This window comes from Curcuma longa, chromosome 2 (assembly GCF_044706935.1).
Source record: "Curcuma longa cultivar G26 ecotype Majalengka, Jawa Barat chromosome 2, ITB_CL_G26_1.1, whole genome shotgun sequence".
NCBI classification, from domain to species: domain Eukaryota; kingdom Viridiplantae; phylum Streptophyta; class Magnoliopsida; order Zingiberales; family Zingiberaceae; genus Curcuma; species Curcuma longa.
Window position 1 is genome coordinate 9,992,060 of NC_133862.1, and position 26,554 is coordinate 10,018,613.

General features: G+C 37.8%; 4 protein-coding genes across 4 annotated transcripts; 1 reads left to right on the forward strand and 3 right to left on the reverse strand.

The window, feature by feature from the left end:
* Positions 1–660: 660 nt before the first annotated feature.
* LOC141822482 (uncharacterized) lies at positions 661–5,667 on the reverse strand. Its single transcript, XM_074709933.1, has 11 exons — positions 5,565–5,667; positions 4,864–5,076; positions 4,546–4,793; positions 4,375–4,442; positions 4,012–4,166; positions 3,771–3,880; positions 3,425–3,613; positions 2,097–3,028; positions 1,892–2,003; positions 1,505–1,585; positions 661–935 (listed from the first exon to the last, which is right to left on the reverse strand). The coding sequence occupies exons 1-11, from the start codon at positions 5,665–5,667 to the stop codon at positions 858–860; spliced, it is 2,289 nt and encodes a 762-aa protein (XP_074566034.1). The 3' UTR covers positions 661–857.
* Positions 5,668–6,347: 680 nt separating this feature from the next.
* LOC141821435 (putative serine/threonine-protein kinase PBL26) lies at positions 6,348–9,894 on the forward strand. The gene is made up of 6 exons (XM_074708868.1): positions 6,348–6,398; positions 6,578–6,849; positions 8,411–8,580; positions 8,674–8,863; positions 9,039–9,427; positions 9,503–9,894. Exons 2-6 carry the CDS (start codon positions 6,759–6,761, stop codon positions 9,773–9,775), a joined length of 1,113 nt encoding a protein of 370 aa, XP_074564969.1. The 5' UTR covers positions 6,348–6,398; positions 6,578–6,758; the 3' UTR covers positions 9,776–9,894.
* A 3,981-nt stretch (positions 9,895–13,875) lies between these two features.
* LOC141821190 (uncharacterized) lies at positions 13,876–17,019 on the reverse strand. The gene is made up of 4 exons (XM_074708576.1): positions 16,466–17,019; positions 15,161–15,646; positions 14,268–14,813; positions 13,876–14,179 (listed from the first exon to the last, which is right to left on the reverse strand). The coding sequence occupies exons 1-4, from the start codon at positions 16,994–16,996 to the stop codon at positions 14,102–14,104; spliced, it is 1,641 nt and encodes a 546-aa protein (XP_074564677.1). The 5' UTR covers positions 16,997–17,019; the 3' UTR covers positions 13,876–14,101.
* Positions 17,020–17,532: 513 nt separating this feature from the next.
* LOC141821314 (protein MALE DISCOVERER 1-like) lies at positions 17,533–25,206 on the reverse strand. The gene is made up of 9 exons (XM_074708727.1): positions 24,908–25,206; positions 24,679–24,814; positions 23,562–23,633; positions 21,253–21,396; positions 21,059–21,160; positions 19,717–20,090; positions 19,454–19,644; positions 19,239–19,371; positions 17,533–18,288 (listed from the first exon to the last, which is right to left on the reverse strand). Exons 1-9 carry the CDS (start codon positions 25,002–25,004, stop codon positions 17,720–17,722), a joined length of 1,818 nt encoding a protein of 605 aa, XP_074564828.1. The 5' UTR covers positions 25,005–25,206; the 3' UTR covers positions 17,533–17,719.
* Between the last annotated feature and the right edge of the window lie 1,348 nt (positions 25,207–26,554).

Below are 26,554 nucleotides of genomic sequence, written 5' to 3' on the forward strand. Positions count from 1 at the left end.
CATAGTGTAAACTGATATTGGAACCCTTTTAAAGGATTTGTTCCTGGCTTCCTTTGTATATCTACTATTGAGAAACTTCACAGGTTTTTCATGACAGTATCTTTTTCTCAGTAATTGCATTTGCATATTGAAGAACACTCACATCTTAGTTGATCCCAAGTTTAAAAATAGGCAGCCTCTATCTCCTTGTTACCGCAGGTAACTTTCCTAGAATTGGTGATCTTTGATCCCTCAACACTTAACCAGTAAGAGAATCATTTCCTCAACAATTACCTTGCACACATGCTGTGGTTTGTCATCGAGGGAATTCTCGTTTTCGAGTAGTGGAGATTGCTTGTGTCCACATTTGCTCATTCCTTTCTCTTGCTATTGTAGCAATGAATTCTCTAGTTGCCCCTATCTTGAACAAATAAAAGAGAACCAAGCTTGTCTTCGCGTAGTGTTCAACGAAATCAAGCATTGTTGAAACATGAAAATGGTGATACAAAACATGAACTATGGCTGAGAACTTGTGCTCAACAAAATCAAAGTGATTTAGATGCCCAGTTGGAACAACAGGGTGCTCTCAACATAAACCTCTTCTATATTTATTTTGGTGTTTTGCTGTATGTGCAATTATAGCAAAACATGGAACAAAAACAAGAGGCATGAACTGCCATTTTTATTCTCCAGGTGCTACAAAGTTTGTGTTTGACATAAGCCTTCCATTACAACAAATGAAATAGAAATGACAGTTATATGAAACGTCAAACACAGAAATGATGTTGATAACATCTAGCAGGACGAGCAAAATTATACTGTAAATAACGACTTAGTTTTGCGGAGAACTCTGTTGATACAGCAAATTGCAGCTCCTGCTATGAGGTGGGTTCAGAGAGTTTTGCAGAGTGTTTTGTGCAATCAAATGGTCCTACGTCTTGAGCTTTGCGTTTCATCTGTGGAAAGCCAAAACAGTAGAACGATTGATTAGAAAGAATCTGGATCACCTAAGGCAAAATCATAAGTTGCTTGAACGAACAAAAATAAAAGCATACTAAAATAGGAGGATGAAAACATTTTTTAAGAGAAAACAAAACATGAGGTGTAATTGTAAAGATTCATGATACCTCTTTCCTTAAACAAATCCATCCACGGCAACTAGGAGTTGTCTGATTGAATTAAAGAAGTTTTTTTTGTCATTATAAACGGCGGAAAGAAATATTAATAAAGTGTAAAGTATTATGTTGTCCTAACTATTTCAGATCAGTTATATAAACCATATATTCCTCCATTATATCTTACTAAATATTTTACCCTTCACATCTTCCATTTTAGGTTATCTCACCTATGAATACTTCCCCACTTCATGTAAATACCATGGTTTTATTTAATAGTGGAGTGGGAGTGAACTAACTGAGAAACCATGCAGTTACGGATTAGATGTAGATAATTAAAAACATGACATTGAGTGAGCTGAAGTGGACCAGACGATTCCATACTAAAAGAAGGAGAAAATGTAACATACCGGTGACCATGGACCTGGTTCAGGAAGAGTCTTGTCAGTTGGAGAATTTTGTACAGGACCTGTCTTCAACTCTAATATATCCTGTTGATATCGATATGTTAGTGCAGAAAAGAAAATTTTTGAGTAAATCAGAAATAGACACAATATAACATAACAACAGCTATCTCAAACTATATCCCGCATACAGCTCGGTTCTGAAGGTAAATTAAGCATCTCTGCTAACATACAAATAATTTTCTTTTATATAGAAAGATGAGATAGCACCGAGAAAAAACCCAAACAGATTTGTTATAGTGTATTGTATATTTCAAATGCGTATTCAGATCGAAGTTAGGAATATTGATTGTATAAAGTGGAGAACACATTAAAAAAAATAGAAGATATCACCTCCCCAAATGCCTCAATTGCAGCTAACCACTCCTCGCTAAATGGAACTACATTTAGTTTGAGATGGCGAAAATCTTGCTTAACTTTATCCTTCTGTTCATTCTCGCTGCCACTGTACAGATTTTACACAAATAATGGTGCATCTTTTTATCCATGTACATTGAAACAAGCAAAAAGGAACCTGGCTTTATGGAATAATACTTACTCTTGCAACAAGGATTCCTCTTCTTTTGAGTTGATATGATCTTCATTAACACACTCCAACGTATGATCTTTAATTTGACAGCTTGCCGAAGGTGAAGTTAGAGAATCCTCCAAAACACTAGTCAATCTCACGGGCGAGTAGTTTGTTCCATAATTTACTGTTTTAGCAGACATGCCAGGCTTTTCAGATGGAGGATTAACAATTTCTGAATTGCTAATGAAATCAGTATCAGAGTTGTGCTCAGTGCTGGACCTTAGATGTGAGTTGTTTTCATCCTCAGTGCCTGCTTCTAGAGCTAAAGAACAATCTTCTTCAGGACTGCTAAAAGCAACAGAACTAGCAACTTTATGTTTAGACAAACTCAAGGATGATTTAGCTGCAAGCAAAGAAGAATAATCATCTACTATATCTGAGAGGACAAACCCTGCATCTGAATTTACTTGTAAATTCCCAGTTGCCTGTTCATCCTGTCCTGAAATAGCATCTGTAACGAATCCCCTATATGATGGTGGTGATTGTTGGGCACTGTTATCTTCTGAAGAAGGGCGTTCATCTATCCAAGTCTCATTTAGTTCCTCAAGGGAGCATGCCTTGTCACCAATCTGCAGCATTGAGTTGCTTGCATAAGGCACTTCCTTATCTATACCCAGCTGAATCGTGGAAGCATATTCACCCCTTGATGGATGCACCACATTTCCATTAAATGCGGATAAAGAACTAGGTGTGAAAGAGTGCTCCATTTTCGTTGATATTGTAGTCCTACCAAAAGATTTTGGAACAGCAGGACCATTAATCGATTTTTCCCTAGTAGAAGCAAGCGAAGCCCTTGATTCATCTGCTGGTGTAACGCTCATTGTTTTTCCAAGTGGAATAGTAGGTCGGAACAGATGAACAGTTTTTTGAGACTGGCTACCAGATGGAGGAAGCTTACCCTGTAAAATGCAAATGATAAAACTGTAAATTATTCAGCTCGGAGAACAGAGAATATACTAATGATATCAGAATATCAAGCATTCTCAATAAAGTTCCAATTTAGCCTCCTTTTGCGAAATATAAATATCACACTCCTTGACTCCCTTTTGATGTACTTGGAACCATCAATAGACAAGTATCAAAATACACACACTCAAAAAACACAACGGGGGATGGGAACTTTCTTGGTCTATAATCTTTATTCATTCAAGCAAGCATGACTAATCCTACGATCCAATTACCAAATGGCACCCTAATTAGAAATTAGAGTGATCTAGAACATTTCAAGCTTTCATGTATCCATTATCGATTATTCCAAATTTCTTAGCAACTTCAATATTAGTTATATATTATACCTGCTGAAAAAATCCTAGTGATGGAGAAGGCATTCGCAACCCAGATGGTTTGGCAAGTGCAATAGCATCTCCATGGACTTTTTTAGAGAGTGATGAAGATCCATTAACTGAGATAGAAGAAATGGCTGTTCGCTTCACCACCTTAGGAACTGATAAATTTTCAGTTGCACCTTTATCGATTAGTGGAACCTGAAAAGTAAACAAATCTTGTCTCGAAGGATCTACACTTTGATGAATGCATAACAAAGATAATTTTAATGGAGATAAAACTATCGCTAGGATTACGCTGTAACTTGGTCTCAAGATATAATGTGAAAAAGGGCAGTTGAAATATCTAGTTCCTCACCAGTGGCCTAGAAAGATAAATTGCAGAAGGTTTCATTGGTTGAGGACAGGCAGATTGCTTTCTTATGTTTGATTGAAAACATCTTTTTTGAAGAGTATGTTCCAAGCCAACTGCAAATTTTAGCATAGAAGGCTAAGCAAGGTCAGCGAGTTAGATTATTCTACAAAACTAACTTCACAATATCTTCTCAACAAAAAAAAAAAAAGAAAAAAAAAGACACAAACACAAAGAGTAAGAGTACCTGCATTGGCACTTGTATTGGACTTTAAGTTCCTCACACAAGGGATGGCATCCCTAGTGGCCCTTGGAATAGAAACAGTATGTGACTTTGCAGGCATGAACTTTGGGATTTTGGATGTAGGATTTGCAGCATTTGTGTTTGCAGTTCTCTTTTGAGTAAAACAAAGTTAAGTCTACATTAAAGTGTCTGCTTATTCAATTTTATAAAAAAACGACTAATGGAGATATTCTAGTAGAGATCTCAGTGAATGACCGAAACCTTGGATTTCCAGGTCACAGAGAATCAATCTTATCTTTGCATCAAGGCTTGGCCACAAGTTTATATGCACCTCAAACCTTCTTGTAAGAAAGTGGCAAAGGATATGAAGATGGAGTTGCTAATCTAGATGCAACTCTTCCAATGCTCTTGCTTGAGTATTTGATTCCTTCACCCTAGACATTACAAAAATTCATGAGGACATTACTTAGGGAAATTAATGACATAGAGGGAGTTGAGCACACACAGTATTAGGAGTAAAATGCAACTTATATCTACCTCTTGCTGTTCTTCCTGAATTGAAGCATTTAACTTGCTAAGTAGATTTTCTTCCTTAAAATTTTTGATGTCTTTGATTGCAGAAAGTGCATCCATTTTGCCATAAGACTTCTGGTGGCCAACAGCTGAACTTCTCTCATGAAGTCCTAGTAGTGGTGACATCTGTCCATTAACCAGAGAAAGAATCTTCTCCTTCGACCTCAAGGAAGATCCACCAAGAATAGACAACTCCAATGGATTGAGCACACCTATTAATAGAGTGAATTGTTTAGGGATTTTGATAAATAGCTTTTCGGAGGATTGTGATAAACAAAGTACCTTCTTCAGTGAAAAATGCTGAGTTCCAAGCTAAGCTTTTCCTCAAATTAACACCATTAGCCGTTTTGCTCTTCTTCTGTGTTGTTCCCAATTTAGAAAAAGTCGACATATCCAAGCCATCTTCTTCAATAGTGGACAAATTCTCCTTCTCCAAAGGATTGGGTGATTGAAAATAGTGGTTTAGATCAATCTTATAATCCACTAATCCTGCATCTATAAGATGAAGTCACAAGCAAAATTCAAAGTTCATCGCCTACCCATTCTATCTTAAGAGGGAAAAAAGAGCAACCAGAGTGGGCATAAAGCATTGGTACAAAAATCTATGAAATAGTCGCCTAAAACGGGATTATCCAAAGTGACTACAAACTCCAAGCGTATTGGTCAGAAGGTAGGAAAAACTTGAGAAACAAGACTTCTTGATTCTAGTGAAAGATTACACAGAACATCTAGAGAGATAAACAAAGAACTAACCATTTCGGCAAAAAGGGAATTTTTTTTCCGGACTACATAAGCAACCTCAGTAGTCACCCTTTCACTTCACGTAGAAAACCGTTTGAATTGGAATCAACAGCGATAATGTAGATGAAAAGATATCCGTAAAGCTACGAATTTAACATCGAGGATACCAATAGCAGATAACCGCATGAAATACTCCGGATAAGAAAACCCTAATCTTTGAAAAGTGGCTAACGGGAACTCACCCGAAGATGAGCTAGGGTTGGCCACGGGCGGCGGCAGTGAGGTCTCGACGTCTTCCTCCGCGGCTGTAAAGGGCAGATCGGGAGGGTTCAATAGCGATCTCATCTGGTCTCCGGCTCCGAGAAGCGATCTCGATGCGGGCGGCGACTGCGGCCGTCTTCTTCGTCTTTTATTCCTTTCCTTTTCTTTAATGCGAGGAAATTCAAAGCGGATTCGAGCGGGAGAATTTAATGCATCCGGTTTATATACCGGACCGGCTCAGATTGGGTTGAACTAGATTGATCTCTGCCGCCTGGGTGAGGGGCGACCAGCTGGAGATGGTAGCGGCGGCGGGCGGCGGGCGGCGGCGGCGGCCGCGGAAGACTCGGACTCTTGCTGCTCCGGCGAGGAGAAAGAGGAGGAGAAGCCGCTGAAGGTGTCGAGAGGCGACGCGCTGGCATCTGGCTTGTCGATTGGGATGGTTGCCACGTCAACATTTTGATTAATAAAAATATAATAATCTGGTAAAAATATATATATTTATCTCTTTAAATTATCATTTAATGATAATAATAAAAATGCTAGAAAATATACAAAGTGAGGGGCCAACTGTAAATTGAACAAAAATGAGGGTGAAACTGAAAAATTGTGAAATTGTGACCGCCACTTGGCGTTTAGCCGCTCGTCGTATAAGATTCATCGATCTTCTTCGCCGCGAATTTGGATCCACGTTTGGCCCTCGGCGCTTTCGATTATGGCCTCAAATCCCCATCCGCCGCTTATGGAGGAGCTATCGGTGCCATCGCCCCCGGAAAAGTCGCTACCTTCCTTTCCTTCTTTGCCTTCTGGTCGCTCCGGTAAGCTTGTGCTTTTCCTGGTTTACGCCAGCTTCGTTTCCGTCGATCTCGCTCTTCCCCGGAAGGGATTCAAGACCTTCCGGGACTTACTTTATTTGCTAAATATCCACATTTGGGCCTCCGGGATCAAGGAGCGAGAGTTTTCTATGCCCTTGAGCTTATTTTATTGTGTCTTCCAGTCGGCGAAATCTCCAGTTCCTTATTGAAAGTTAGGGGATTTTTGGTTGGTGGTTCGGGGCCTCAAGGACCGGAAAGATTTGATCTTTACATATAAACTCTCCAAGTTTGTAGATCGTGGTGCTTCGGTTGAGGCATTCGAGGGGAATAGACAGTTAACCCTATTGACGGAAATACTTCAAAATGAGTCGCCCTCATTTTCCCTTGAAGAAGAGTTTCTCGTTGAATCCAGTTTCACGCAGTTCAAAGATCCATGAAGTGACGAAATGGCATGGTAAGATTTAATCTTGTTAGCATTTTTTGTTCTCGTCACCATTTTGAGATTGCTTTTGCATTCTTCGAGTATCTTTTGTTAATTGCTTTGCATTGTTGGCTCAACAATATTGCTTCCTTTGGAGATTAGTATTTTGCCATCTTGTCAGCATTTCAATGATTTTGTCGTTATTTTGAGATCATTTTTGCATACTTCTATCATCTGTTTTTAATTGCTTTCATAGGTGTTGGCTCCACACTCTTGCTTCCTTAACTATTAGATTTTCCATCTTGTTAGCATTTTCTTGTTTTAACCATCATTTCGAGTTTTTTTTGCAGCCTCAACAATATTGCTTCCTTAAATGATTAATATTTTACATAAACAATGCCAATCCATATGCAACCTTGAGTTATCATTAGTTTCAACTTCTTGTGGTTAGCAACAACCATAAGAAGGTGAGCAATCTATTGTTGCTAACCATAAGGTTGTAATAGTGGTCACTCAGTGTTGGTTTCTGTATAATCAAGGTGCAACTTTGTTTTTCCCTGGCATATTCTTCGACATCTTTCATTGCTGAACACTCAACACATGGTAGTGTTTTTTTTTGTTGTTGAAAAGACACTCACATTTGAGTGAAGTCAAGTTACGAACCGAAGATCAAGGCCCTCAAGCACTCAACACACACGGAAGTTATAGTCCCCATCCATTCTGCTTAGTTGCTTATATTTTGTAGGCAATTTGAGAATAAGTCCCCTCACTTGTATCAGCACTAGAAGACCTAGATGTTGCTTGGAAGTTCAAGAGTTTGATTACTAGTTGAACATCCTCTTTATTTTTTATTTGAGATCCTTGAGTTAGACTAACATTTTGACAGAGAACATTCTAGGGAATATTAGTGACTGATTGGGTCTTCCATCTGTTATCTGTGGAACTTTAGCACTAAGGTTTCTTTGACGTCGCTTCTTTAAGCAATGGCTGAAACATAGAGCAAGCACAACTTGGAACAAATGCCTAATCTTTCATCTTCAATTCCTGCTTAGCTTCCCTCTCCCAAGTCTCCTATACTACCAGTGATTAATGTTTCTTATATTCCATCTGAGCACTGAGCTCACAATCTAACAGTTGATAGCAGATGGATCATGAATCTGTTTAACTCGTTTTCCTGAAAACTAGACAATACCTGCACGGTTCATGTTCACATGGCATTCAAGTAGGAGATACAGATGTAACAGTTATGCTAATTTAGGAAAGTAGGACAATGCTTCTAGATTTATCTAACATTATCCACATCACAGTAACTAGTTATAAGAACAATCCTTAATCAACAATATCTGATAAGTGATGTCTTACTTTCTTCCAAACTTGCTCAAAATTTTGCCTTGCATGCATTTATTTGGCCAATGAGAAAATAAATATCTTCTCTGGTATGCAGTGATGCGCTTGCTATTACATGTATCAATCAGTTTGAATTTAGTAGTCAATTACACTACCTGGAAAGCGATTTCATCTGAATCTATGTATGTTTGTATGAACTATGTCGCTCGTACCAACTCATAAGCTTATTTGAATTTGTGTCATGCAGAATCTCCCCCAGAGAAAACTCAAAAAGATATCGGAAATGCAAACATTGCAGCGGAAACTTTTATGTTCCTTGAACTTGCTTCAGCTACTAAGAATTTCAGACGAGAATATCTTTTGGGTGATGGAGGGTTTGGTAGAGTCTACAAGGGTTGCCTTGAGAAGACTGGGCAGGTAATGGAGTGATACATTGAGTATATGGTTTTCTTGACTTTTTATGGTTATTTATAGTTGGAGATTCTTATATGCTCGAAATTTGATGATTAGATTGTAGCTATAAAGCAGCTTGACAGGATTGGCTTCGAAGGGCACCAAGAATTCCTTGTTGAAGTGATGACTCTCAGTCTTCTTCGTCATGAAAACCTAGTCAAGCTTATCGGATATTGCGCTGATGGTGATCAAAGACTTTTGGTTTATGAGCATATGGCTAAGGGTTCCTTAGCAGACCACGTGCTTGGTACTGTCTCATAAGAGCTTATTTTATCCTTTCTATCTTGACTTTATAATGCAAATTTGAAATTCAATTTTTAAGACTTTCAGATTTAATAACAGTTTACATTGGTAGTCTAGAATTCAACTCAATGATCAATGAGAGATTTCCAGTGTTAATATGAAATTTTTGTTGCTTGCAGATATCTCACCTGATCAGAAACCTCTAAGCTGGCATGCTAGGATGAAAATAGCTCATGGTGCCGCTCGAGGTCTCGAGTATCTGCATGAGAAAGCCAACCCACCTGTGATATACCGTGATCTTAAATCATCCAACATTCTACTCGATGAAAACTTTAACGCAAAACTCTCTGATTTTGGGCTCGCAAAGCTCGGTCCTACAGGAGAGAAAGCTCATGTCTCTTCAAGAGTGGCTACCTATGGCTACTCTGCACCTGAATATGCAAAAACAGGCCAGCTTACTCTGAAGTCAGATGTCTACAATTTCGGTATGGTTATGCTCGAATTAATCACCGGAAGGAAGATCATCGACACAACTAGGCCAACAAATGAACAGAACCTCATTGCTTGGGTACATAATCATCACTTCGACATCATGTACTTCAGTGTCAAAGTTGAGTCCATTTAATTTTTCTCATTTCGCCAGGCAATGCCCGTGTTCAGAGATCAGAAGAGGTTCCCAGAGCTAGTTGATCCGCGACTGGAGGACTACCCGGCAAAGGGCCTAAGCCAAGCAGTTGCAGTTGCTGCAATGTGTCTCCAAGAAGAGCCTTCAGTTCGGCCATTAATGAGCGACGTTGTGGCAGCATTGAGCTCTCTTACGATCGAACCGACCGGTTCACAAGAAGGACTGGATTCAGCATCCAACGACTCCCTAGCAGAGGATTTCGACTGTCAAATTTTAGCCACAGTTGGTTGAGGTAGGAGTCTGCTTCAAACTTGAAAAACATTCACAGGAAATGTGCACTTGTTTGTTGTATCCATGGCTCTGATGGCAATTGGGTTGGGCCGCCGTCGGCCAGTTGGGCCTAACATGGTCTGGGCCCATATATAATAATATTTAATAAAAATAATTATATTTCTATTATTATTATTATTATTGAATTTTTGTATTAATTTTTTTAGTATTAATTAAAAATTTGTCATTAAATATATATATTTGAACCTTTGGCTTGTGCTAGGCTAGGCTAGATATTTCAGGGATTTTTCGGATATATGAAAAAGTTAGGTGCGTTTTTAGTAAATTGCCCTGAACATAAACTGGTCAGTGGCCCTTCGCTGATATATGCAAAAATGCCCCTTTTGTTTAAATTTTTTATTTATTGTACCAAGCCCAAGCCCAAGAAGCGGCCGCCGTATTTTGAATCAGAGCATCTTCTAACCCTAGTCGCTTCTCTGTTATTTATTTCCTTCTCTGTGTCGAATCGAAGCGACGCCGAGTAAATCGGCAATGGCCGTCGTCAGTGACGGCTGCGATTGATCTTTCGTTCCGTCGGCGATGGCCGTCCAAACCAGTTACCATGAACGCAGCACTGCTACTGCCTTGCAATAGTTTCTTTTGTGCTGCGCATCGAGGAAAGTAAGTAGTTATGCTGGCCGCCCGTTCTCCTGTTTCTTTTTTTGTGTTATGTTTTCAAAATGGTTTCTTTTTCCAAGAATCGACATTTGACAATCAGTAGATTCCGGTACGAAAGATAGAGTTTTAAAGATTTCAGTCGTCAATATGCAATCACAATTTTGGCTGTTTTTCTTGAACTGTTTCAAAGGATAGATTTCAGTCGTCAATATGCAATCTCAATTTGAGCTTACAATATGGAGGTGTTATGATTATGCTTCATTGTAACCTTGCTCAAATCGATGACTGAATAAAAATACCTTGATAGTATTGTGTGTGTGTGTTGGCATGACTATTATTAAGATAACAAATGTTTGTTTTGGGACTTCTGCTTTGATAGTCAAAATCTTTATTTGTTGGTATCAGTCTTTGCTTAATTGATATGCAACAATCTTCCGTCTGTTTATTCATCATCTGGAACTACATAGATATCGCACACTTGGCATGTTTCCATCTTACTATTTTCTGTACTAGGTATCGGTTTAACGTAGGTAGCAAAACTCTTACCTTGCCTAGAATCTTCATCTCCTTTTTTTTAACCTTCCTACTACAATCTTCTGTGGTTTTTAAAATTATTATTGTTATTATTTTGGTTGAATTTACAACCAAGTTATATCACTATCATATTCAAGTTCTATTCTCTTGTTGGTCTTCTGTTTTTTTGGTTATCATGTATAGAACTGTGAGATGGGTCGAGAGAATTTCAAGAACAGAAGGGCAACCTATCGAGATGGGCCATTTTTTAATTGGTTTTGTCTTTTCACAGTTGCCTAAATTAGTATTGGCTACTTATCTGACTGGAAAATAATGATATTTTCCTATTTCCAGTTAATTATTTGTAATACTTGTAGTCAACATTGAGTACTCGAAAAACAAAAAATGTCAAACCGATGGGTTGATATTTTGAAAATTTTATTTTCCGAATCATGTACATGTTATGGAGTCTTTTATTTTGTTCCAAAAGAGCATCTTGTTTTCCCGTGCCACCAATCCACATCCCCTTTTTGTTGCAATTTGCAACCACTATATACAATTATCGCTACTCTCATGTTAGTCTTCTGTTTTGGGGTTATCATGTTATCGACTTGTGAGATGAAAGTATGAAACATTGGTTGAGAGGAATTACAAGAACAAAAGGGCAACCTATCAAAATGGACCACTCTTTTATTGGTTGTCTTTTCACAGTTTTCTAAACTAGTATTGGCTGCTTATCTGACTGGAAAATAATGTTTTTTCTTCAATTTCCAGTTAACTATTTGTAAAATTTGTAGTCAACATTGTCTACTCCAAACAGTCAAATCCCATAGGTTGGTATTTAGATTTTCTCTCAAATCTGTAATAGTTATGGAGTCCTTTATTTTGTTCCAAAATAACATCTTGTTTCAATGCACTCTCCCTTGATGTACACTAATGTTGCACTTCAGTTTCTGAAACTAAGCACCAGCTGTTGCCTTTTCTTTTCCTTCAATCCTGTCTTGACAATTTCAAAATGTATGCTAACTAACTTTGACCATTAACGGCCTATTTGCAATCTTCTTCGTCTGGTTCCAAGTATTTTGAGCTTTTCTGTTATGTTTGTTCGCTGTGTTGCAGTGTTATGGGTTACCATGGTTCTTATGAGATCTTACTAATTTAACTGGTCACCTTATGCTATTTGCTTTTACTAGTGACTGTACTTCTACATTTTATGTTGTAACATGACTTTGAGAATTGCCCCTTTTTTGTGTTTATTTCCCACAATCAACCAGGAATCTTCAATCCTATCTTTTTGCTTACTTCCTATAGTCAATCTTCTTTCATTTCTAGTCCTTTCTGTATTGTAATTTGCAACCAAATCTGTGTTTGGGTGAATTGTCCTTGTGAAGCATGGGAAGAATAAAAGGGCAACCAATTGCGGTAGACCAGTTTTAGGTAGGTTTTTCGTTTCACAGTTTCTTTCTTTTTTATGTGTACTTTGATAATAATTGTGATCATATTCAATTTCAATCCTCGTCATTCTGTGATTTGGATGATCTAGCAGCTGTGACAAAAATCAAGTCTGGTGATGATCTTACTTCAAACGTCCATGTGTGGAAGATTAAGAACTGAAACATGACTTGTGGATGCTTGCTGCCAAAATTGTTGAATTTCTGAAGGAGCTTGATGAAGCAGCCATTGTTTTAGACTTCAGTTTCCCAATTATTTACAGCTTTTTTAAAGGTTGCTTTATGTTTCATTGTTCATTATTTTTTGGATTAAACATTGTTCATTAATTTCTATAAATTAAAATCTCTGAAAATGCTCGATATAAATTCTTTTAATCTAGTGTATGAAAGTGTCATCATGTAAAATAAATTGAGGGAAGGGCTCGCGTGAGGAGATGATTTTGTTTAAAAGAGGAACCTTTGAAAGAAAAAGTCTGTTTGTATCTTCTCGTCCTTATGATGGAATGCAAGAGCCGCATTAATGAAATATCAAAATGTCATATTTCACTTCACCCAACCCAAGTAGGATTAACACAGAAGAATTGCACGACTCCCAAGAATTAAAGTTCTCGAATTAGATGATCACCAAACACATTAGAAAGAAAAAAAATGGTAGTCGTTCAGGATTTCGAATATGTGAAGATTGATCATGCTGCAGAAGTTGTAACGAGGCGCAGGGGTGTCGAGATGTTTCAATGTCAAGCAATGGAAAAGATTAATATGACAATTGATAGAAATGAAAAATTATCAGAGAAAATAATAATAAATAATGATGTATGTTTGATGAATTATAAAGAGTCAGTCGATTATTCAGGTTGATCGAATTATTCGAATGAGATTCGAATTGAAAATTTTCTATAATACCCTTATTTCAATCTGAATGACACCTCTAAATAAGCGTATGAGGTAGGAAGTGCATGGTGTTAAGGTCACACGTCACAAACTCACTCAACATGGTCCGCCTAATCTGTTTGGTTCTTATGGTTTGTCCAACACTCATTATTATCTAATTCATCAGACCCATTCACCTTGCTCCCCTCACTTTGGTTATCCAACCAAGCCAAGCAGTCTTGCTTGGTCTGCCTACAAAGGCCATCACGTTTAATCCTCTCAAGCTACTTGTCTTTTCCATTTGACTCGCAAGCTTGATCTGATGTCCATCGGGTTTACTGTCATGAATGGTATCTAATCATTCCATCAAATTGTCCGTCCAAATCTTGAAATAAAACATAATAAGGAATGAACCATTCGCCCCTACAAGATTTGCTTGACAAGCATGTTAAAGAGATGCACAAACAAGTGCCTTTACAAATCATTAAATTTTAATCAAACAACTTCATGAAATTATCGGCAAGACAAGAAAAAACATACCGAAACAGCAATGATCCATGTATTAATGTGAATACTAAAATCCACAGAAAGGATTTGGATCATAGGTGGTGATACAAGCTAAATGAACTAACAAAGTGATGTTTCTCAGGTATAAATTAAAGCAACTGCCAAAGCAGATCCATTTAGAAAATTGAGGAATCAAGAAATACCAGTTATGGAAGTGGTGTCGATGCAAGTAAATTGGTGGAACAGTAAGAGAAATGTTTATTATTCATCAACCAGATTTTGGTTCTTGCCTTGATAAACGCACAAAAATGGCAAAGGTGGAAAACTTTTAAGTGGAGAAACTGAACTGTATGCCTGTCTTCCCGTGATCATGTTCGAACTGTTTCAGTATGTAACAGTAGTTGATCTGTGAATAGAAAGAAATTATTATGTTGCATTAGAAAACAAAAGATAGTGATTTTCTTCTTTAGTAAATTTTTTTAAAGAAAACGAACCTCCATGCGAAAAAATCTAGTAGGGAAGATTACGCCAAACCCAGCAGAGCTCCTAAAGGTATGCAAGAATCTCTGGAAGGAGAAATTTGCCAATTCCTCAGATAACATGACTAGGTTCCCAGCATTTACAAATACGTGGCCATGAACTCCTGCCTCTTGGAACACCTTTAGTGGCAGATCAAATGAAAGATCAGCGAAGGCAGTGACTGCCAGATCACCTCCAATGGCATCTCTGCCTGGAGAGGCAATGCTTCCTGAAGCATCACCCCCTCCAGAAGAGGCTGTAGCGTCATCTTGACTTTGTTTAGGTGAAAGTACTCGTCGCAGACCCATTGGGCCTAAGCCTCTTTGTTTGAAACCCAACAGGGAAGTAGGTCCACCCAGGCCACAGATAGGAGAAGAATGACCACCCATATAGAACCGCTCGGGCAATGGCGTAGTTGAATTCGTAAATCCCGCCCATGGCACTATGGCACCTGCTGCAACTCCAAAATTGAGTGCAGTGTTGTAGAATCCTAAAGGAATTGCGCCTCTGAGATCAAACTCCTGGTACAACATAGGAACTAATTAACATTTCAATACCAATCAACCAATTCACAATTTTTAAGTCAGTAATTAAATGTAATCAGGTAGATAAACAGTTTGGCAAAGTTAATTTAGAGATACCAAACTTTGAGCCTTATTTTATATGATGATTCCAACTACAATTAGTGAAAAATCCTAGAGCATGACCAGCATATTAGACTTTACAGATCACTATCTATTTTAGAAGCATTGTTAGAATAACAAGAAGTTGTACAAAATCAACTGGTAGTAAAACTTAACATGGAACAGTATCTTGCATAATTGTGATTTTTTCCCTCAATAAAACAGGAAAACATGAAAGAATTTACCTGCCTAAAAAATCGCAGAAGTTTTCTATCTGGTCCAAGACCGCCAATGTGAGAGGATGACTGGAAAGCATACCCACGTGTTGGCCTCACATTTGAATCTCTGTGATCAATTCTGTAAGTGTATTTAATGGAAGAGAGAAGACTATGCCCTAATTGGCTCCGAATTGCCTTTGATGACATGCGTGATGGGTCAAGTAAATTACGCCATGTGAGACTGTAAGACAGGTCATGCTTTTTTGTTGATATCAGACCAACAGAGAGGCCTAGCAGATGTTCCTTGTATGAAGAAAATTTCAACCAATCTTGGGAAAGTAATGAAATTCGAGTTGTAATGGGAGTTGAAATTGCTTTAAATCTGGGTAAGGCCACTCCAACACTAATCTCTGATGTTTGATCAAAACCATAAGCCCCAGAAGCATCCCAAATATCTCCATAGCCTAACAAGTTCTTAAGCTTCAGTGACCCTTCAAGTGACCAAGATCTAGCCTGCAAAATTTAAAGCATGAGTGGTACTCCAACCAGACATTTGTTTATCTCATGTAAAATGAAACACGACATCCATAAAATTTATATGATCCTTCTCATCATCTTAAAAATCTCTTTCCCATGTAAAAGATGTACAATAGAAGATAAACCAAAGGACAGCATAATTCAGATGTAAGAACATATAACAATGAAGTCTATATAAGGATTTGTCGTTCCACTTAATTGATTTATCTGTGACTACTAGTCAAGGTCATTCATGCTACAAATGACATGAAACATCTCAACAAAATACCTAAGTTATTTCAAATCAGATTTTTAAACGGTGGAGGCAAGTTCATATTAACACTACATAAGAAAGAGATGCAACAAAATTTAGGAGCAGCCAAACCTCACAACAGAAAACCTAGAAGACTAAGAATTTACCACTTTCGTAAACTAAATCTTGTATCCAAATTCGCTGGACAACTACATGTGAACTGCAGAAGGTATGAGTTTTTATTGTGCATTCTCTTTACAGTCTAATTATAGACCGTGTATTACATATTTTAAGCTCAGATTATAGCATATGTGATTTTACAATTATAACAAGTATTACATCTTAAGGCTTACAGGTTATTAGTCTAGTCCGGCAATTATCAGCATCGTGGAGGTAACATTGAACTTATCCAATCCGACATCAATTGCAGGGAATTCAAGTAATGTTCCTAATTGTTTTTTGAAACTAAAATTGATTGCAAATTAGTACAACAAAGCAATTGCAGCATACATTCGTTTGCAACATATCCGTATAAAAGATATGGTTTAAAAATACAACTGTACCTCCGGCTTTGTGTACACCCCAAGATCACCCGTGAGCGGGTTCTTGACCTCGACGATATCGATGAGAACATTGGCGGTGCCAGGAAGCTCGGAGGGGCCCGAATCGAGCGTGATGGAAACAGAATCGAAGATATCTAACCGGCGGAGGCGAGAGTTGGCGAGGTTAGCGGCCTGGAGAAGCTCCTGCATGGTGGAAGCGGAGCGGAAGGCGTCGAGGACCTCGGCCTCGATGAGCGCGTCCTTGGTCTTGGCGTTGCCACGGATGATGACGTCGTGGACGCGGATGCGGACCGGACCCTGCGACAGGCGTCGGATGGCGCGTTTGAGCTTCTCCTTCCTTGGGGCGGAGCGCACCCCTTCCTCCCGCGCCTCCTCCTCTTCCTCCTCCTCCTCCTCCTCCTCCTCATCGTCCTCCTCTTCGCCGTCTCGGGCATCGGCAGTATCCTCGATCTCCGATCCGACGTAGCGTTGGAGGCTTTCCTCGGCGGGTTTAGGGTTCACGCCGCCTTCGGTGTTGGGGTCCGTCGCCATGAGAGATGAGAGAGAGAGAGAGATTCGCTGGAAGCGTATCGTACGACTGTACAAGTCTCTTTTAAAACGATCAGCGTTAAGAACATTTATCAAAAACACCCTTTTAATAATTAGAATATCATATCGCACTCTATTAGAGAAAGAATATCATATCTCTTCTATAAAAACAGAAAATCTGCTATCTTAGCGATATCACACAATCAATCTCATAATTATATATGAAGAGATAAATCAAAAGAATGCTACCATCTCAAATATAATTAAATTAATTATGATAAAATAAATTTATTAAAATGGACAAGCATAATTGAGTTAATTACGATGAGGTAGATACTAAAGCGAACAGGAAGAAATTGAACAGTATCCTCCTTTATCGTGATCAACTATAACTTTTTAATTTACCTCTTCATATATAATCGTGAAATTGACCATGTGAAACAATAATATTCTCTCATCATAGTGATTTACTAGCTGCAGTCTTGCTGTTTTTGTGTATTCTGTTGAAACAAATCTTGTTCAAGGAAATCGAGCTCCTCCTTTCACTGGACAAATGATCATCACAAATATATACAACAATGCAAGATTTAAGTCCTCTCGAGGATGACAATCAACACAATTTCTCTCCACAAGCTTTGTATTTCGAGGTATTTACATGCAATCATCGTCATCTTCAAATCATGTTTGTCCAATTATAGGTCACAAACAACTTCCTTTTGTCACTAGCTAAACTTCTGAACAGAGAATTTGACTCTCTGCCCACCACAATGGTGTTAGCTTTGGACAAGCTACCTCTGGGGTAATCCCTGTGAGCAACCTCATGCGGGAAGCTACTTCCGTCATAGTAGCTCGCTTCTCTGGGTCATCATTTATGCAAGAGCTGATGATCTCTGTCAGTCCGATGATATCTTCCTCGGGCACTGATTCGAGCGTTTCGTCTACCATATCTTTGATTGGTCGACTCCCACTTAAGTAGCTTGAAGCCCAGAGCACAAGTAGGCCATCATCTTCTGAGTAGGGAAGCCTTCCCGAAACGATCTCCAGTAGAACTATCCCAAACTTATAGACGATGCTGCATTTACTCGAGTATTCAGATGTCGAGTCTGCTTCCGGTCGCATATTCCAGAACTCTAGATCAGAAACCTTGGCTGCATAATCTTCGGTAAGGTAAATGGAAGAAGACTTCAAGTTTTTGGGTAGAGGAGGGTTAAGCTTTATCATTTGCTCGAGACAGTATGCTACTCCCACAGCTATGCGTAATCGCGCACTCCAGTTCAATTGCTCTACTTCCTTGACTGCAAAACCAATGATTATATGAATCAATCACTAGAATCGGTCCTAAATGCAAGACCAGGCAACATATATATGAAGCAAAAGAAAACTAGAATTCTTAGTTGAAATTATATGAGAATGAATCTTAGCTTTATGTTGAGGCATGGTATCTGGAAACTTTTGCTTGCTTGTGTTAGAATGCATTGACATGAAAGAAAAGGCTGACATTTTCACTGAAAACCTTTGTTACTAGAAATTTAGAGAAAATGAAAGCAAAATATCATGCTTCGGATTTTCAATATCAGATATCTCAAGCAATTAGCTTCGTTGTTCTACCAAATAAACTTATGGATAAACTCAAAACTGAGAATACGAGCAAGGTTTGGAATTCCAAGCCCAGCTTTTGTCCCTTGACTAGAACAATATGGTGCCAGAGTTGTGTTGGGCGTGCTATCAAGCTATGTCGGAGACACCAAGCAGAAGGAATCAGGGAGGAGAGGAGGAAGACAAGAAGAGGAAGATGATTTAGAGGCGGAAAAGGGGAGAAGAAGGAATTGCACTTGCAGAAGAAGGTCCCATGTTGCAGTTAACCTTGCTGTGCAGATCCCATTGCAGAAGCCTCATTGCAAAACAGCAGAAAACTGCTTGCAGAAGCTTGGTCAAGGTTGCTTATGGAAGCATAGCCCTCACGGTCACTTGCGGAATGTAGAAGCTCTCTGCAGTCACTCGTAGAAGTCTAGCTTTCTTTTATATTGAGGGTTCAAACTTGTTTCACATGCTAGACAGTGGGAATAATGATAAGTTTGGGCTGTACCAACTAGCATGGAACACAAAATAGTTTTAAAAAACGATGCATCTAGGGATGAGATGTTTCATGCCAACTAAAAGAATGACACAGATCAATTGCAACAAAGTAAGAAGACATCTACCGGGCAGTAAAATTTACAGCTTGCATAATTTCTTAGGTACTCACTGTGCAAATGCTCGAAAAGTGTCCCATTTGATGCATACTCAAATGCCAACATCCTGGTAAATGGTTCTTTTTCCTTGCAATAGCCAAGAAGGTTCATGAAGTTGTTGTGATTGAATTTGGACAACACTGATACCTGCAAGCAAAACATAGTGAGCATGGAAAAAGAACATGTGCCAATTGTATGAATAGGGAAAAGAAAGATAATTAGTGGAGACCTTCTTCCTAAATTCGGCCTCATCTTGAGCTGACCAATCGTTTGTGGATGTGATAACAGTGGACAAAACTGCTACTTCAGCTCCACTTGAAATTGTCCCCTTGTATATTGTAAAATTGGAAAAGGATCCAACAATATTGTTGAATCCCTCACATGCTGCTTCAAGATCTGATCGTCTCAATGCAAGGAGCTCTGCAAGGAAGCACATATTCATGAATGCAGCAAACAAATCACAGAAAATATACACATTTTATATAAACATACCTCTCACAGGAGGTTTCAGTTCTTTTGTCAATAGACCAGTTAACCCCATCATCAAGGGCATCGATGCAACCTTTTTGGTACGGTTGGAATACCAATATATAAGAGAAAGGACAATCAGAAAACCAACAGATCCTACAATCGACAAACGGATAACCACAGGAGAAGTTGAATGGGACTGGCTAGATGGCAGTGGAGGAGAAGATGATTGAGAAGGTGGTTGAGTTGAATGGGACTGGCTAGATGGCAGTGGAGGAGAAGATGATTGAGAAGGTGGTTGAGGAGGATTTGCTGGACCAGCACGGGGTGGTTTATCATCTATTCTGTGACTGACTCTGTTGGGAGGAGGAGCATGCGGCTTTCTTGGAGTCGCATCCCTACAATAGATTGATAAAGATGCTGAAGTCTATTTATGCAATTGAAAAGTTAGACACTTCAAAAGTTTCTTTCCAATCAAATCAATGATAATAGATTATGCAACAAACTTCCTGTTGTTTAATATTTTATTTTTCATTGTTAAACTATTAAACTAAGAAAGGTCAAGTGTATAGATTATCTTATTGTATAAACAAAACATGTCACATGTCATGTGCTACTGCAGGTGAATTGTTATTTATGTATTACTCATCACAGATATTCTTATAGAAAACCCAGATACATTCTCATTACCCTAAGTCATTTGTGTTATTGATGCTGGTTTTTCGATCCCCATATTGAAAATTTTAGTTATTAATACTTACAGCTAGTATTTCCAACAGGCATACAACTAATCAATCTAGTTTTAATATGTTCTGACGATACAACTAATGCATACAATCATCATTAATAAAATTTGTAAAATTCTTTAGTCATTCTGTACATAATTGACTATCTTCCCTCTATATCAAATCATTCATTAAATCAAACTAGTTGGCTTATTTTCTTTTGCTTTTCTATGGAATTAATCTGTGAGACTGATTGATTGTGCACAGCGAAGCATTCTTGGTGAACATCAAAAATTTGTGGTAATAGATAGCCTATCTAATGTAGCATTGAGTATTTGGTATTTAGGCGCATGAGACTAATGAGTTCCATTGTGAGATGAAACATAAATTGTATGGCATCACGGAAATATCTGAAAAATGGAATTAGCCAAATCATACAGAATTTCATGAAATTAATCAAATTAATGTTTACTCTACGAAGAAGGTATTGATCTGTTGTATGATAGACAGACAACTTAGCTGATAGGACAGATCAGTAATATGATTCATGACAAAAGGTTTAGATCTTGGCCATTTTCTTCTGTAAGCAATAAGTCGCAAAAAAACATTTAGCAAAAAACCCCAATGTTATAAGAAATTACCTGTTCAATGACGGAGCTTCTACATCATCCTGATTTGAGAGAATCCTGAACTTATGCATTGCTGGTGATAAGTTACCAGCAAAATTGTTGCTTCCTAGAATGCTGCATTTAAGCATGCTCAATTAGAAGCTATACAAATTTTTTAATGAAAAAACAATAGATGATGGATGTCATATGCCATATCATTTACTTACAGTCTTTTGAGAGACGAGATATCTCCAAGATTGGGTGGAAGTAGTCCACTGAATTTATTGTGTCCTAAATCCAGTACCTCCAGCTTTTGTAATTGCCCAATGCTGATAGGAACAACTCCATAAAGGGAATTGTTATGTAAAATTCTACAGAATAAGAACACGATGATTCTCAGAACACTGGCTCCTTTGTACACGAGCCACACACAAGGATAGCTTTGGGGAAAAAAAATCAAAAAGTGGATGCAATTAGTCATTGCCAGTATCTGTTTCCCAATCAGAAGCTGTGCTCAAGCTGTAGGATCGAAAGAGACAAGAGGGTTCTTCTCTTTTTATAAAACCAAACCAGATATGCAGCGGAATAAAAAGTAGAACACAAATTTTTATTTGTGTAGGATTGCTACTCCAAGGCCTTTAATCTGCTCTTGGATTATCTAGATGGGCAAATCACTAACGACCTCCTCCCGAAAAACTCTCGAAAAGAGGATATGCTCCTGGATTATCTCGATGGGCAAATCACTAACGACCTCCTTCCGAAAAACTCTCAAAAAGAGGATATGATTACAAGATGTAGAGACTTGTAACAAGAATACAAGTCTCCTAAATACAAAATGTAATTATGTAAATATACTAACAACAAATTGGATGTAGAGTAGTAGTAGGTTGTCGGAGAGCTTCTTGGCGTAGTTGCAGCAGAACTTTGGTTGAGTAGAACAATAGCAGAGAAGAACTAGACGTTCAGAATTGTTGTTCAATTTCGGATCTTGAGGCTTCTTTTATAGGTGTTGTTAAGTCGAGTGGTTCAGTCGACTGATCTCATTCAGTCGACTAATCCTTCCAGGTGACTCAACCCAACTTTTCATGTGTGCTTCAATCCGATCCGATCACTCCTTCCATATTTGCTTGTTCAGTCGACTGATCCTCCAGACCCGTCGACTGATCCTAGTGTTTTCCTTTATCGAACAATACGATCTCATCCGATGTGTTGTTTCCAAATAGGTTCTGTCGACTGAACTCTTTTCAGTCGACTGAATGTTGTCCGAGCGCCCAACCTCCGGGTGCTTGAACCCCTATTCGGGTGTCCGGATCTCCGGGCACCTGGAAAGCCTCCGAGAGTTCGAAGTGCACTGTTCCGGCCACCTTCCAACTTAAGTTCCTGCATCACAGAGCATAGTTATATAGATGTATGATTTATTCTGATAGTTAGACTGTCTAATCTCAACTTAGAACTTCAAGTTGGTTTCTTAGTCAAACTACCGCCTAAGTATTTGTCTCAACTGAGACACGTCAATCAAAAGTAGTAAAAAAAACACTATACTTTGATTGACCAAAGTCTTAGTCGACTAAACTTGTTTCAATCACACTTGCTTCGAGTTCATCCTCCAAAACTTCTCACTACCTAAGGTTCACTCCCTTAGGATTTTTTCCTTTCTTAGATTTCACTTCTCTAAGACTTCTCATTACCTAAGGTCCATTCTCTTAGGATTTTCCTCTTGCCTAGGTCAACCTTGACTTGTTAGGATTTCTCACTTTGCCTAGGTCAACCTTGATATGTCAGGACTTCTCACTTGACAACTAAGCATCTGGTCAATCTTGACCTACTTGAACTTCTCACAATCTCATTTTCCTTTATCAGTCATCCAGTCATCCTTGACCTGACTGGACTTTTCCCAATAAACATATTGTTAAACAGACATTAAAATTCTAGAGGTCGATTGCACCAACATAAGCTTCTTTATTATTTTACGTCTTCCACCTAAGGGTTGTATACCTGAAGAGAAATGGAAAGCATGAAAATAAGGAGAATATAAAAAAAGTAAGTTAAACAAGGGAATAGTCAACATTTCAATGCTCCATGTTTCCTCTAGTCCCATTTCCCTCCAGAAACAAACTTTGAGTTCCCTTTTCTCTGGTTCTTATTGCTATTCATGCTTATCATAATTCATGTTGGTATAACTATCCATCAGTGATGCACATGATCTCTGTTCCATGGCTTGCTCAACTCATAAAAAGGTTTATCATTGTCATAGAACTTTGCAGCCATTTTGCATGAAACCAAGAAGATGATATCAAAGATTTGCAGCAATTTTGCACAGATTCTCATGAAATAAAATTTTTGATGCAATAAAGATATTGCAAGTTAAACTGTAATATGTTACTGATGAAGGATGGATGATTTTTGCAATTAAATTTTCAGATCACACTCTTGAGAACACTATATAATTTATTGGCAAAGAAAAGATTAATGGAGATAGCAGAATTGTTACATCAGTTAAACAATTAACAAGGGTTCATAAGTTAGCAATGCTCACAAAGCAGTCAAGTGTTTGAGTTTGCAGATATCTGGTGATAATGTACCCACAAGAGAAAGATCCTTCAAGTACCTAGAAAAAAAATTATAGATGACGTTCAACTAAAACTTGACTAACAAACAACAACTAAGAAAAATGACTAAAAAAACAACCTTATACATTGAAAGAATAAGTGCCATATCATTTTTAAAAAAAAGTGGATGCCTTGATTCAATGGTAGCACAGTAGAAGTGACGAATATAGGTTCCAGTTAATATGTGAAAAAAAGCATGTGGTAGGATAGTGGCATGTAATTTAAAATTTTCAAATGTTCGTTGAGAATTATCTAATCACTTAAGTAGTTTATAATTCTCCTGATCCAATTTGGGCGCATGCAATGAAAGCAATAGCCGAATAAAAGTTCTTCCACACTTTCCTAAATGTGAAGGATGATATCACCTTGAGGATTTAGACATAATTAGTAAACTTGGTTGGGGGCAAAGGAGGAACTTAGAACAGATTTGCATGTTGAAAGCACTGTTTTGGAGTCCCTCCTCTCACAAATTGGGGAGGAACTAATAATGACCGTGGTAAGGAAAAAGATGAAAATATGGAAAATTATTGGGTTTTCAACTCTCCCTTTCATCTGAATGTTATTATTACCAAAATACACCTGCACATAGGTTTTGCTGCAGTTTTGGTGAAGAAGATCACATCACACTGTACATTGAATTCAACTGAAGACTAAATATTTCCAAAAACAAAGTAGTGGTTAAGATCCTAACATGTGTAGGGAGAAAATAATCATATTACTGTAGCAAATATGGAGCAGGTATTTATTTTTAATGACAACAATATGGAGGAGCAGGCATGAATTGAATAAAATAATCATTTATTTGTCCAAAACACTATTTATGTAAGAACGTTGCTTTCTAAAATGGCACAGATAAATCTGATTTGGAGGGAATACTCTTGTATTATGATTACTTTGTTGGTACTTAACTACAAAAACAATTTTTGTATTGACAAAGAAGAACAACAATCAAACAAGTAGATGAATCAACCACTCTGACTTATCACAAGAAAAGCAAATTAAAAATAATGAAATCATAGCTGATATTGAACTTCAGTTACTCACAGAACCAAGACTCTTCCATCAGCGGAGCACTGAACCCCAAACCAGGAGCAAGGATGATCCTCTTCGTCATCCCAATTCGTCAAAGCACCATAAGGATCAACCTCTACTCTTCCTTTGAATGCCAGAAGAGCCCTCCCTGAATTTAGATACACCAAGAACAAAAAGTCATCATCCACTCCGGAACCATTGACTAACTCAAAACCAACATTGATCGATCAACTAAAAGCACCTTCATCGTTGATGGAATCGCCGAGCTCACACCTCTGGCAAACCAACCAAATCCACAAGAATGAGAAGATGACGGCTCCAAATTCCCCTTTCCTCATCTGCTGCGTCTCTTTCTCTTCAGGGATTCAACCAAAAAGACCACTTTTGTTCGCCGAACTAGCTCACCCCATAGCTAAATATCGCGACTTTGGAAGCCACTTCGCCTAAAGATCGCAGCTATTCCTTCTCCAATCCCGAAATATGGCCCAAACACCATTCTTTTTATGGGTATTCAGGTGCCCGAACTAGGAATTGGAAAGTGGAAAGGAATTGGAAGGGTTGTGGAGGAATACAGATAGACTGTTGTTGACTGTATTTCTAGTCGCCGTTATTTAACTATATTTATTTAGCCGTATCATATTTATTCAATATATTAAATTATTAACTAAAGAAAAGTTTTCCTAATTTTGATTTATTAAACATCCTTTTCCATTATTTAAATTCGTATTTTGGGATGAGGGAGTGAAGTAGGAATTGGTCATCATATTTTAAAATTTTTTAAAAATAATAAAAAATCCTATCTAATTAAAATTAATTTTGGTTCCGTTTCATCAGCAGCCTGTCCTATTTTTTTATTTTATTTTTATAATTTAAATATTCAATTTTTATGATCCAAATAGACGGTCCAATCCCACCGACCGTTCCATCAGGTAAATCCAGAAAGTCCATGTGGCTATTCACCCAACCGTTAACGTCTCAAATATTTCATCACGACGAAGGAAAATATTCTATAGTACATCATAATTGAGATTTGAACTTGTACCATATAGAATTTAACTAAATTATTGGAGTCTGAAAGTAACATCTTTAGGCTTTTATTTGTAGAATAAAATGAACTTCTCTTCAATTTGTAGAATAAAAAGAGTAAATTGTGGTTAAATTTCTTTGAACTGATCTTTCAAATGGATGATAATAACTAAATGAAAGGGATAGTTGAAGTGGATTTTGAAAAGTTCATGTCAACCTTGACTACTCTTTGATTAGTCAACATGGATTTTTCTTCAGCATCAAAATAATAGGCTACCACAAATTGTTATCCAAGAGTTCAAACGATATTGAATGGGATCTATTACAGATAAGATTTTTTTGCTGGACAACATTATCAGCTGCTTTAATAACTTAAAACACCTTTCCCCCCTAAATTTTGTAACTGAATAAGAATTTAAAAAAAAAACAAACAAAAACTTTGCTGATAAATCCAAGTGGTTTATTGGATCATCGTCAAGCTGATATAGCTCTCGTATCCTAACTATTTAGAATTAGCTACCTGGATCTTATCTTGCCGATAAACTTGATTTATGTTTAATATGCAAAGTAGTATCAGTAATAATGTTCTGATGTTTATATGATACTTTAAACAACTCCGATGTCATTCAAAACTAAGCAAATATAGTGCCAACAAGAACTATTAAATGGAAAGATCCAACAACTAACTAACAACTCATAATTTTAAGATTGTACTTAGCTAAAGAAAAAAAAAGGATGGGAAAGAAATCACCTCAACCGAATACAATTTCACGTTCTAGAAAATATATTAATAGGTCGTTCCAAATGCGATGGCCTCCAACAGGAAGCACCGAGGAGTTTCAATTCTTGCCTGACCATAGTT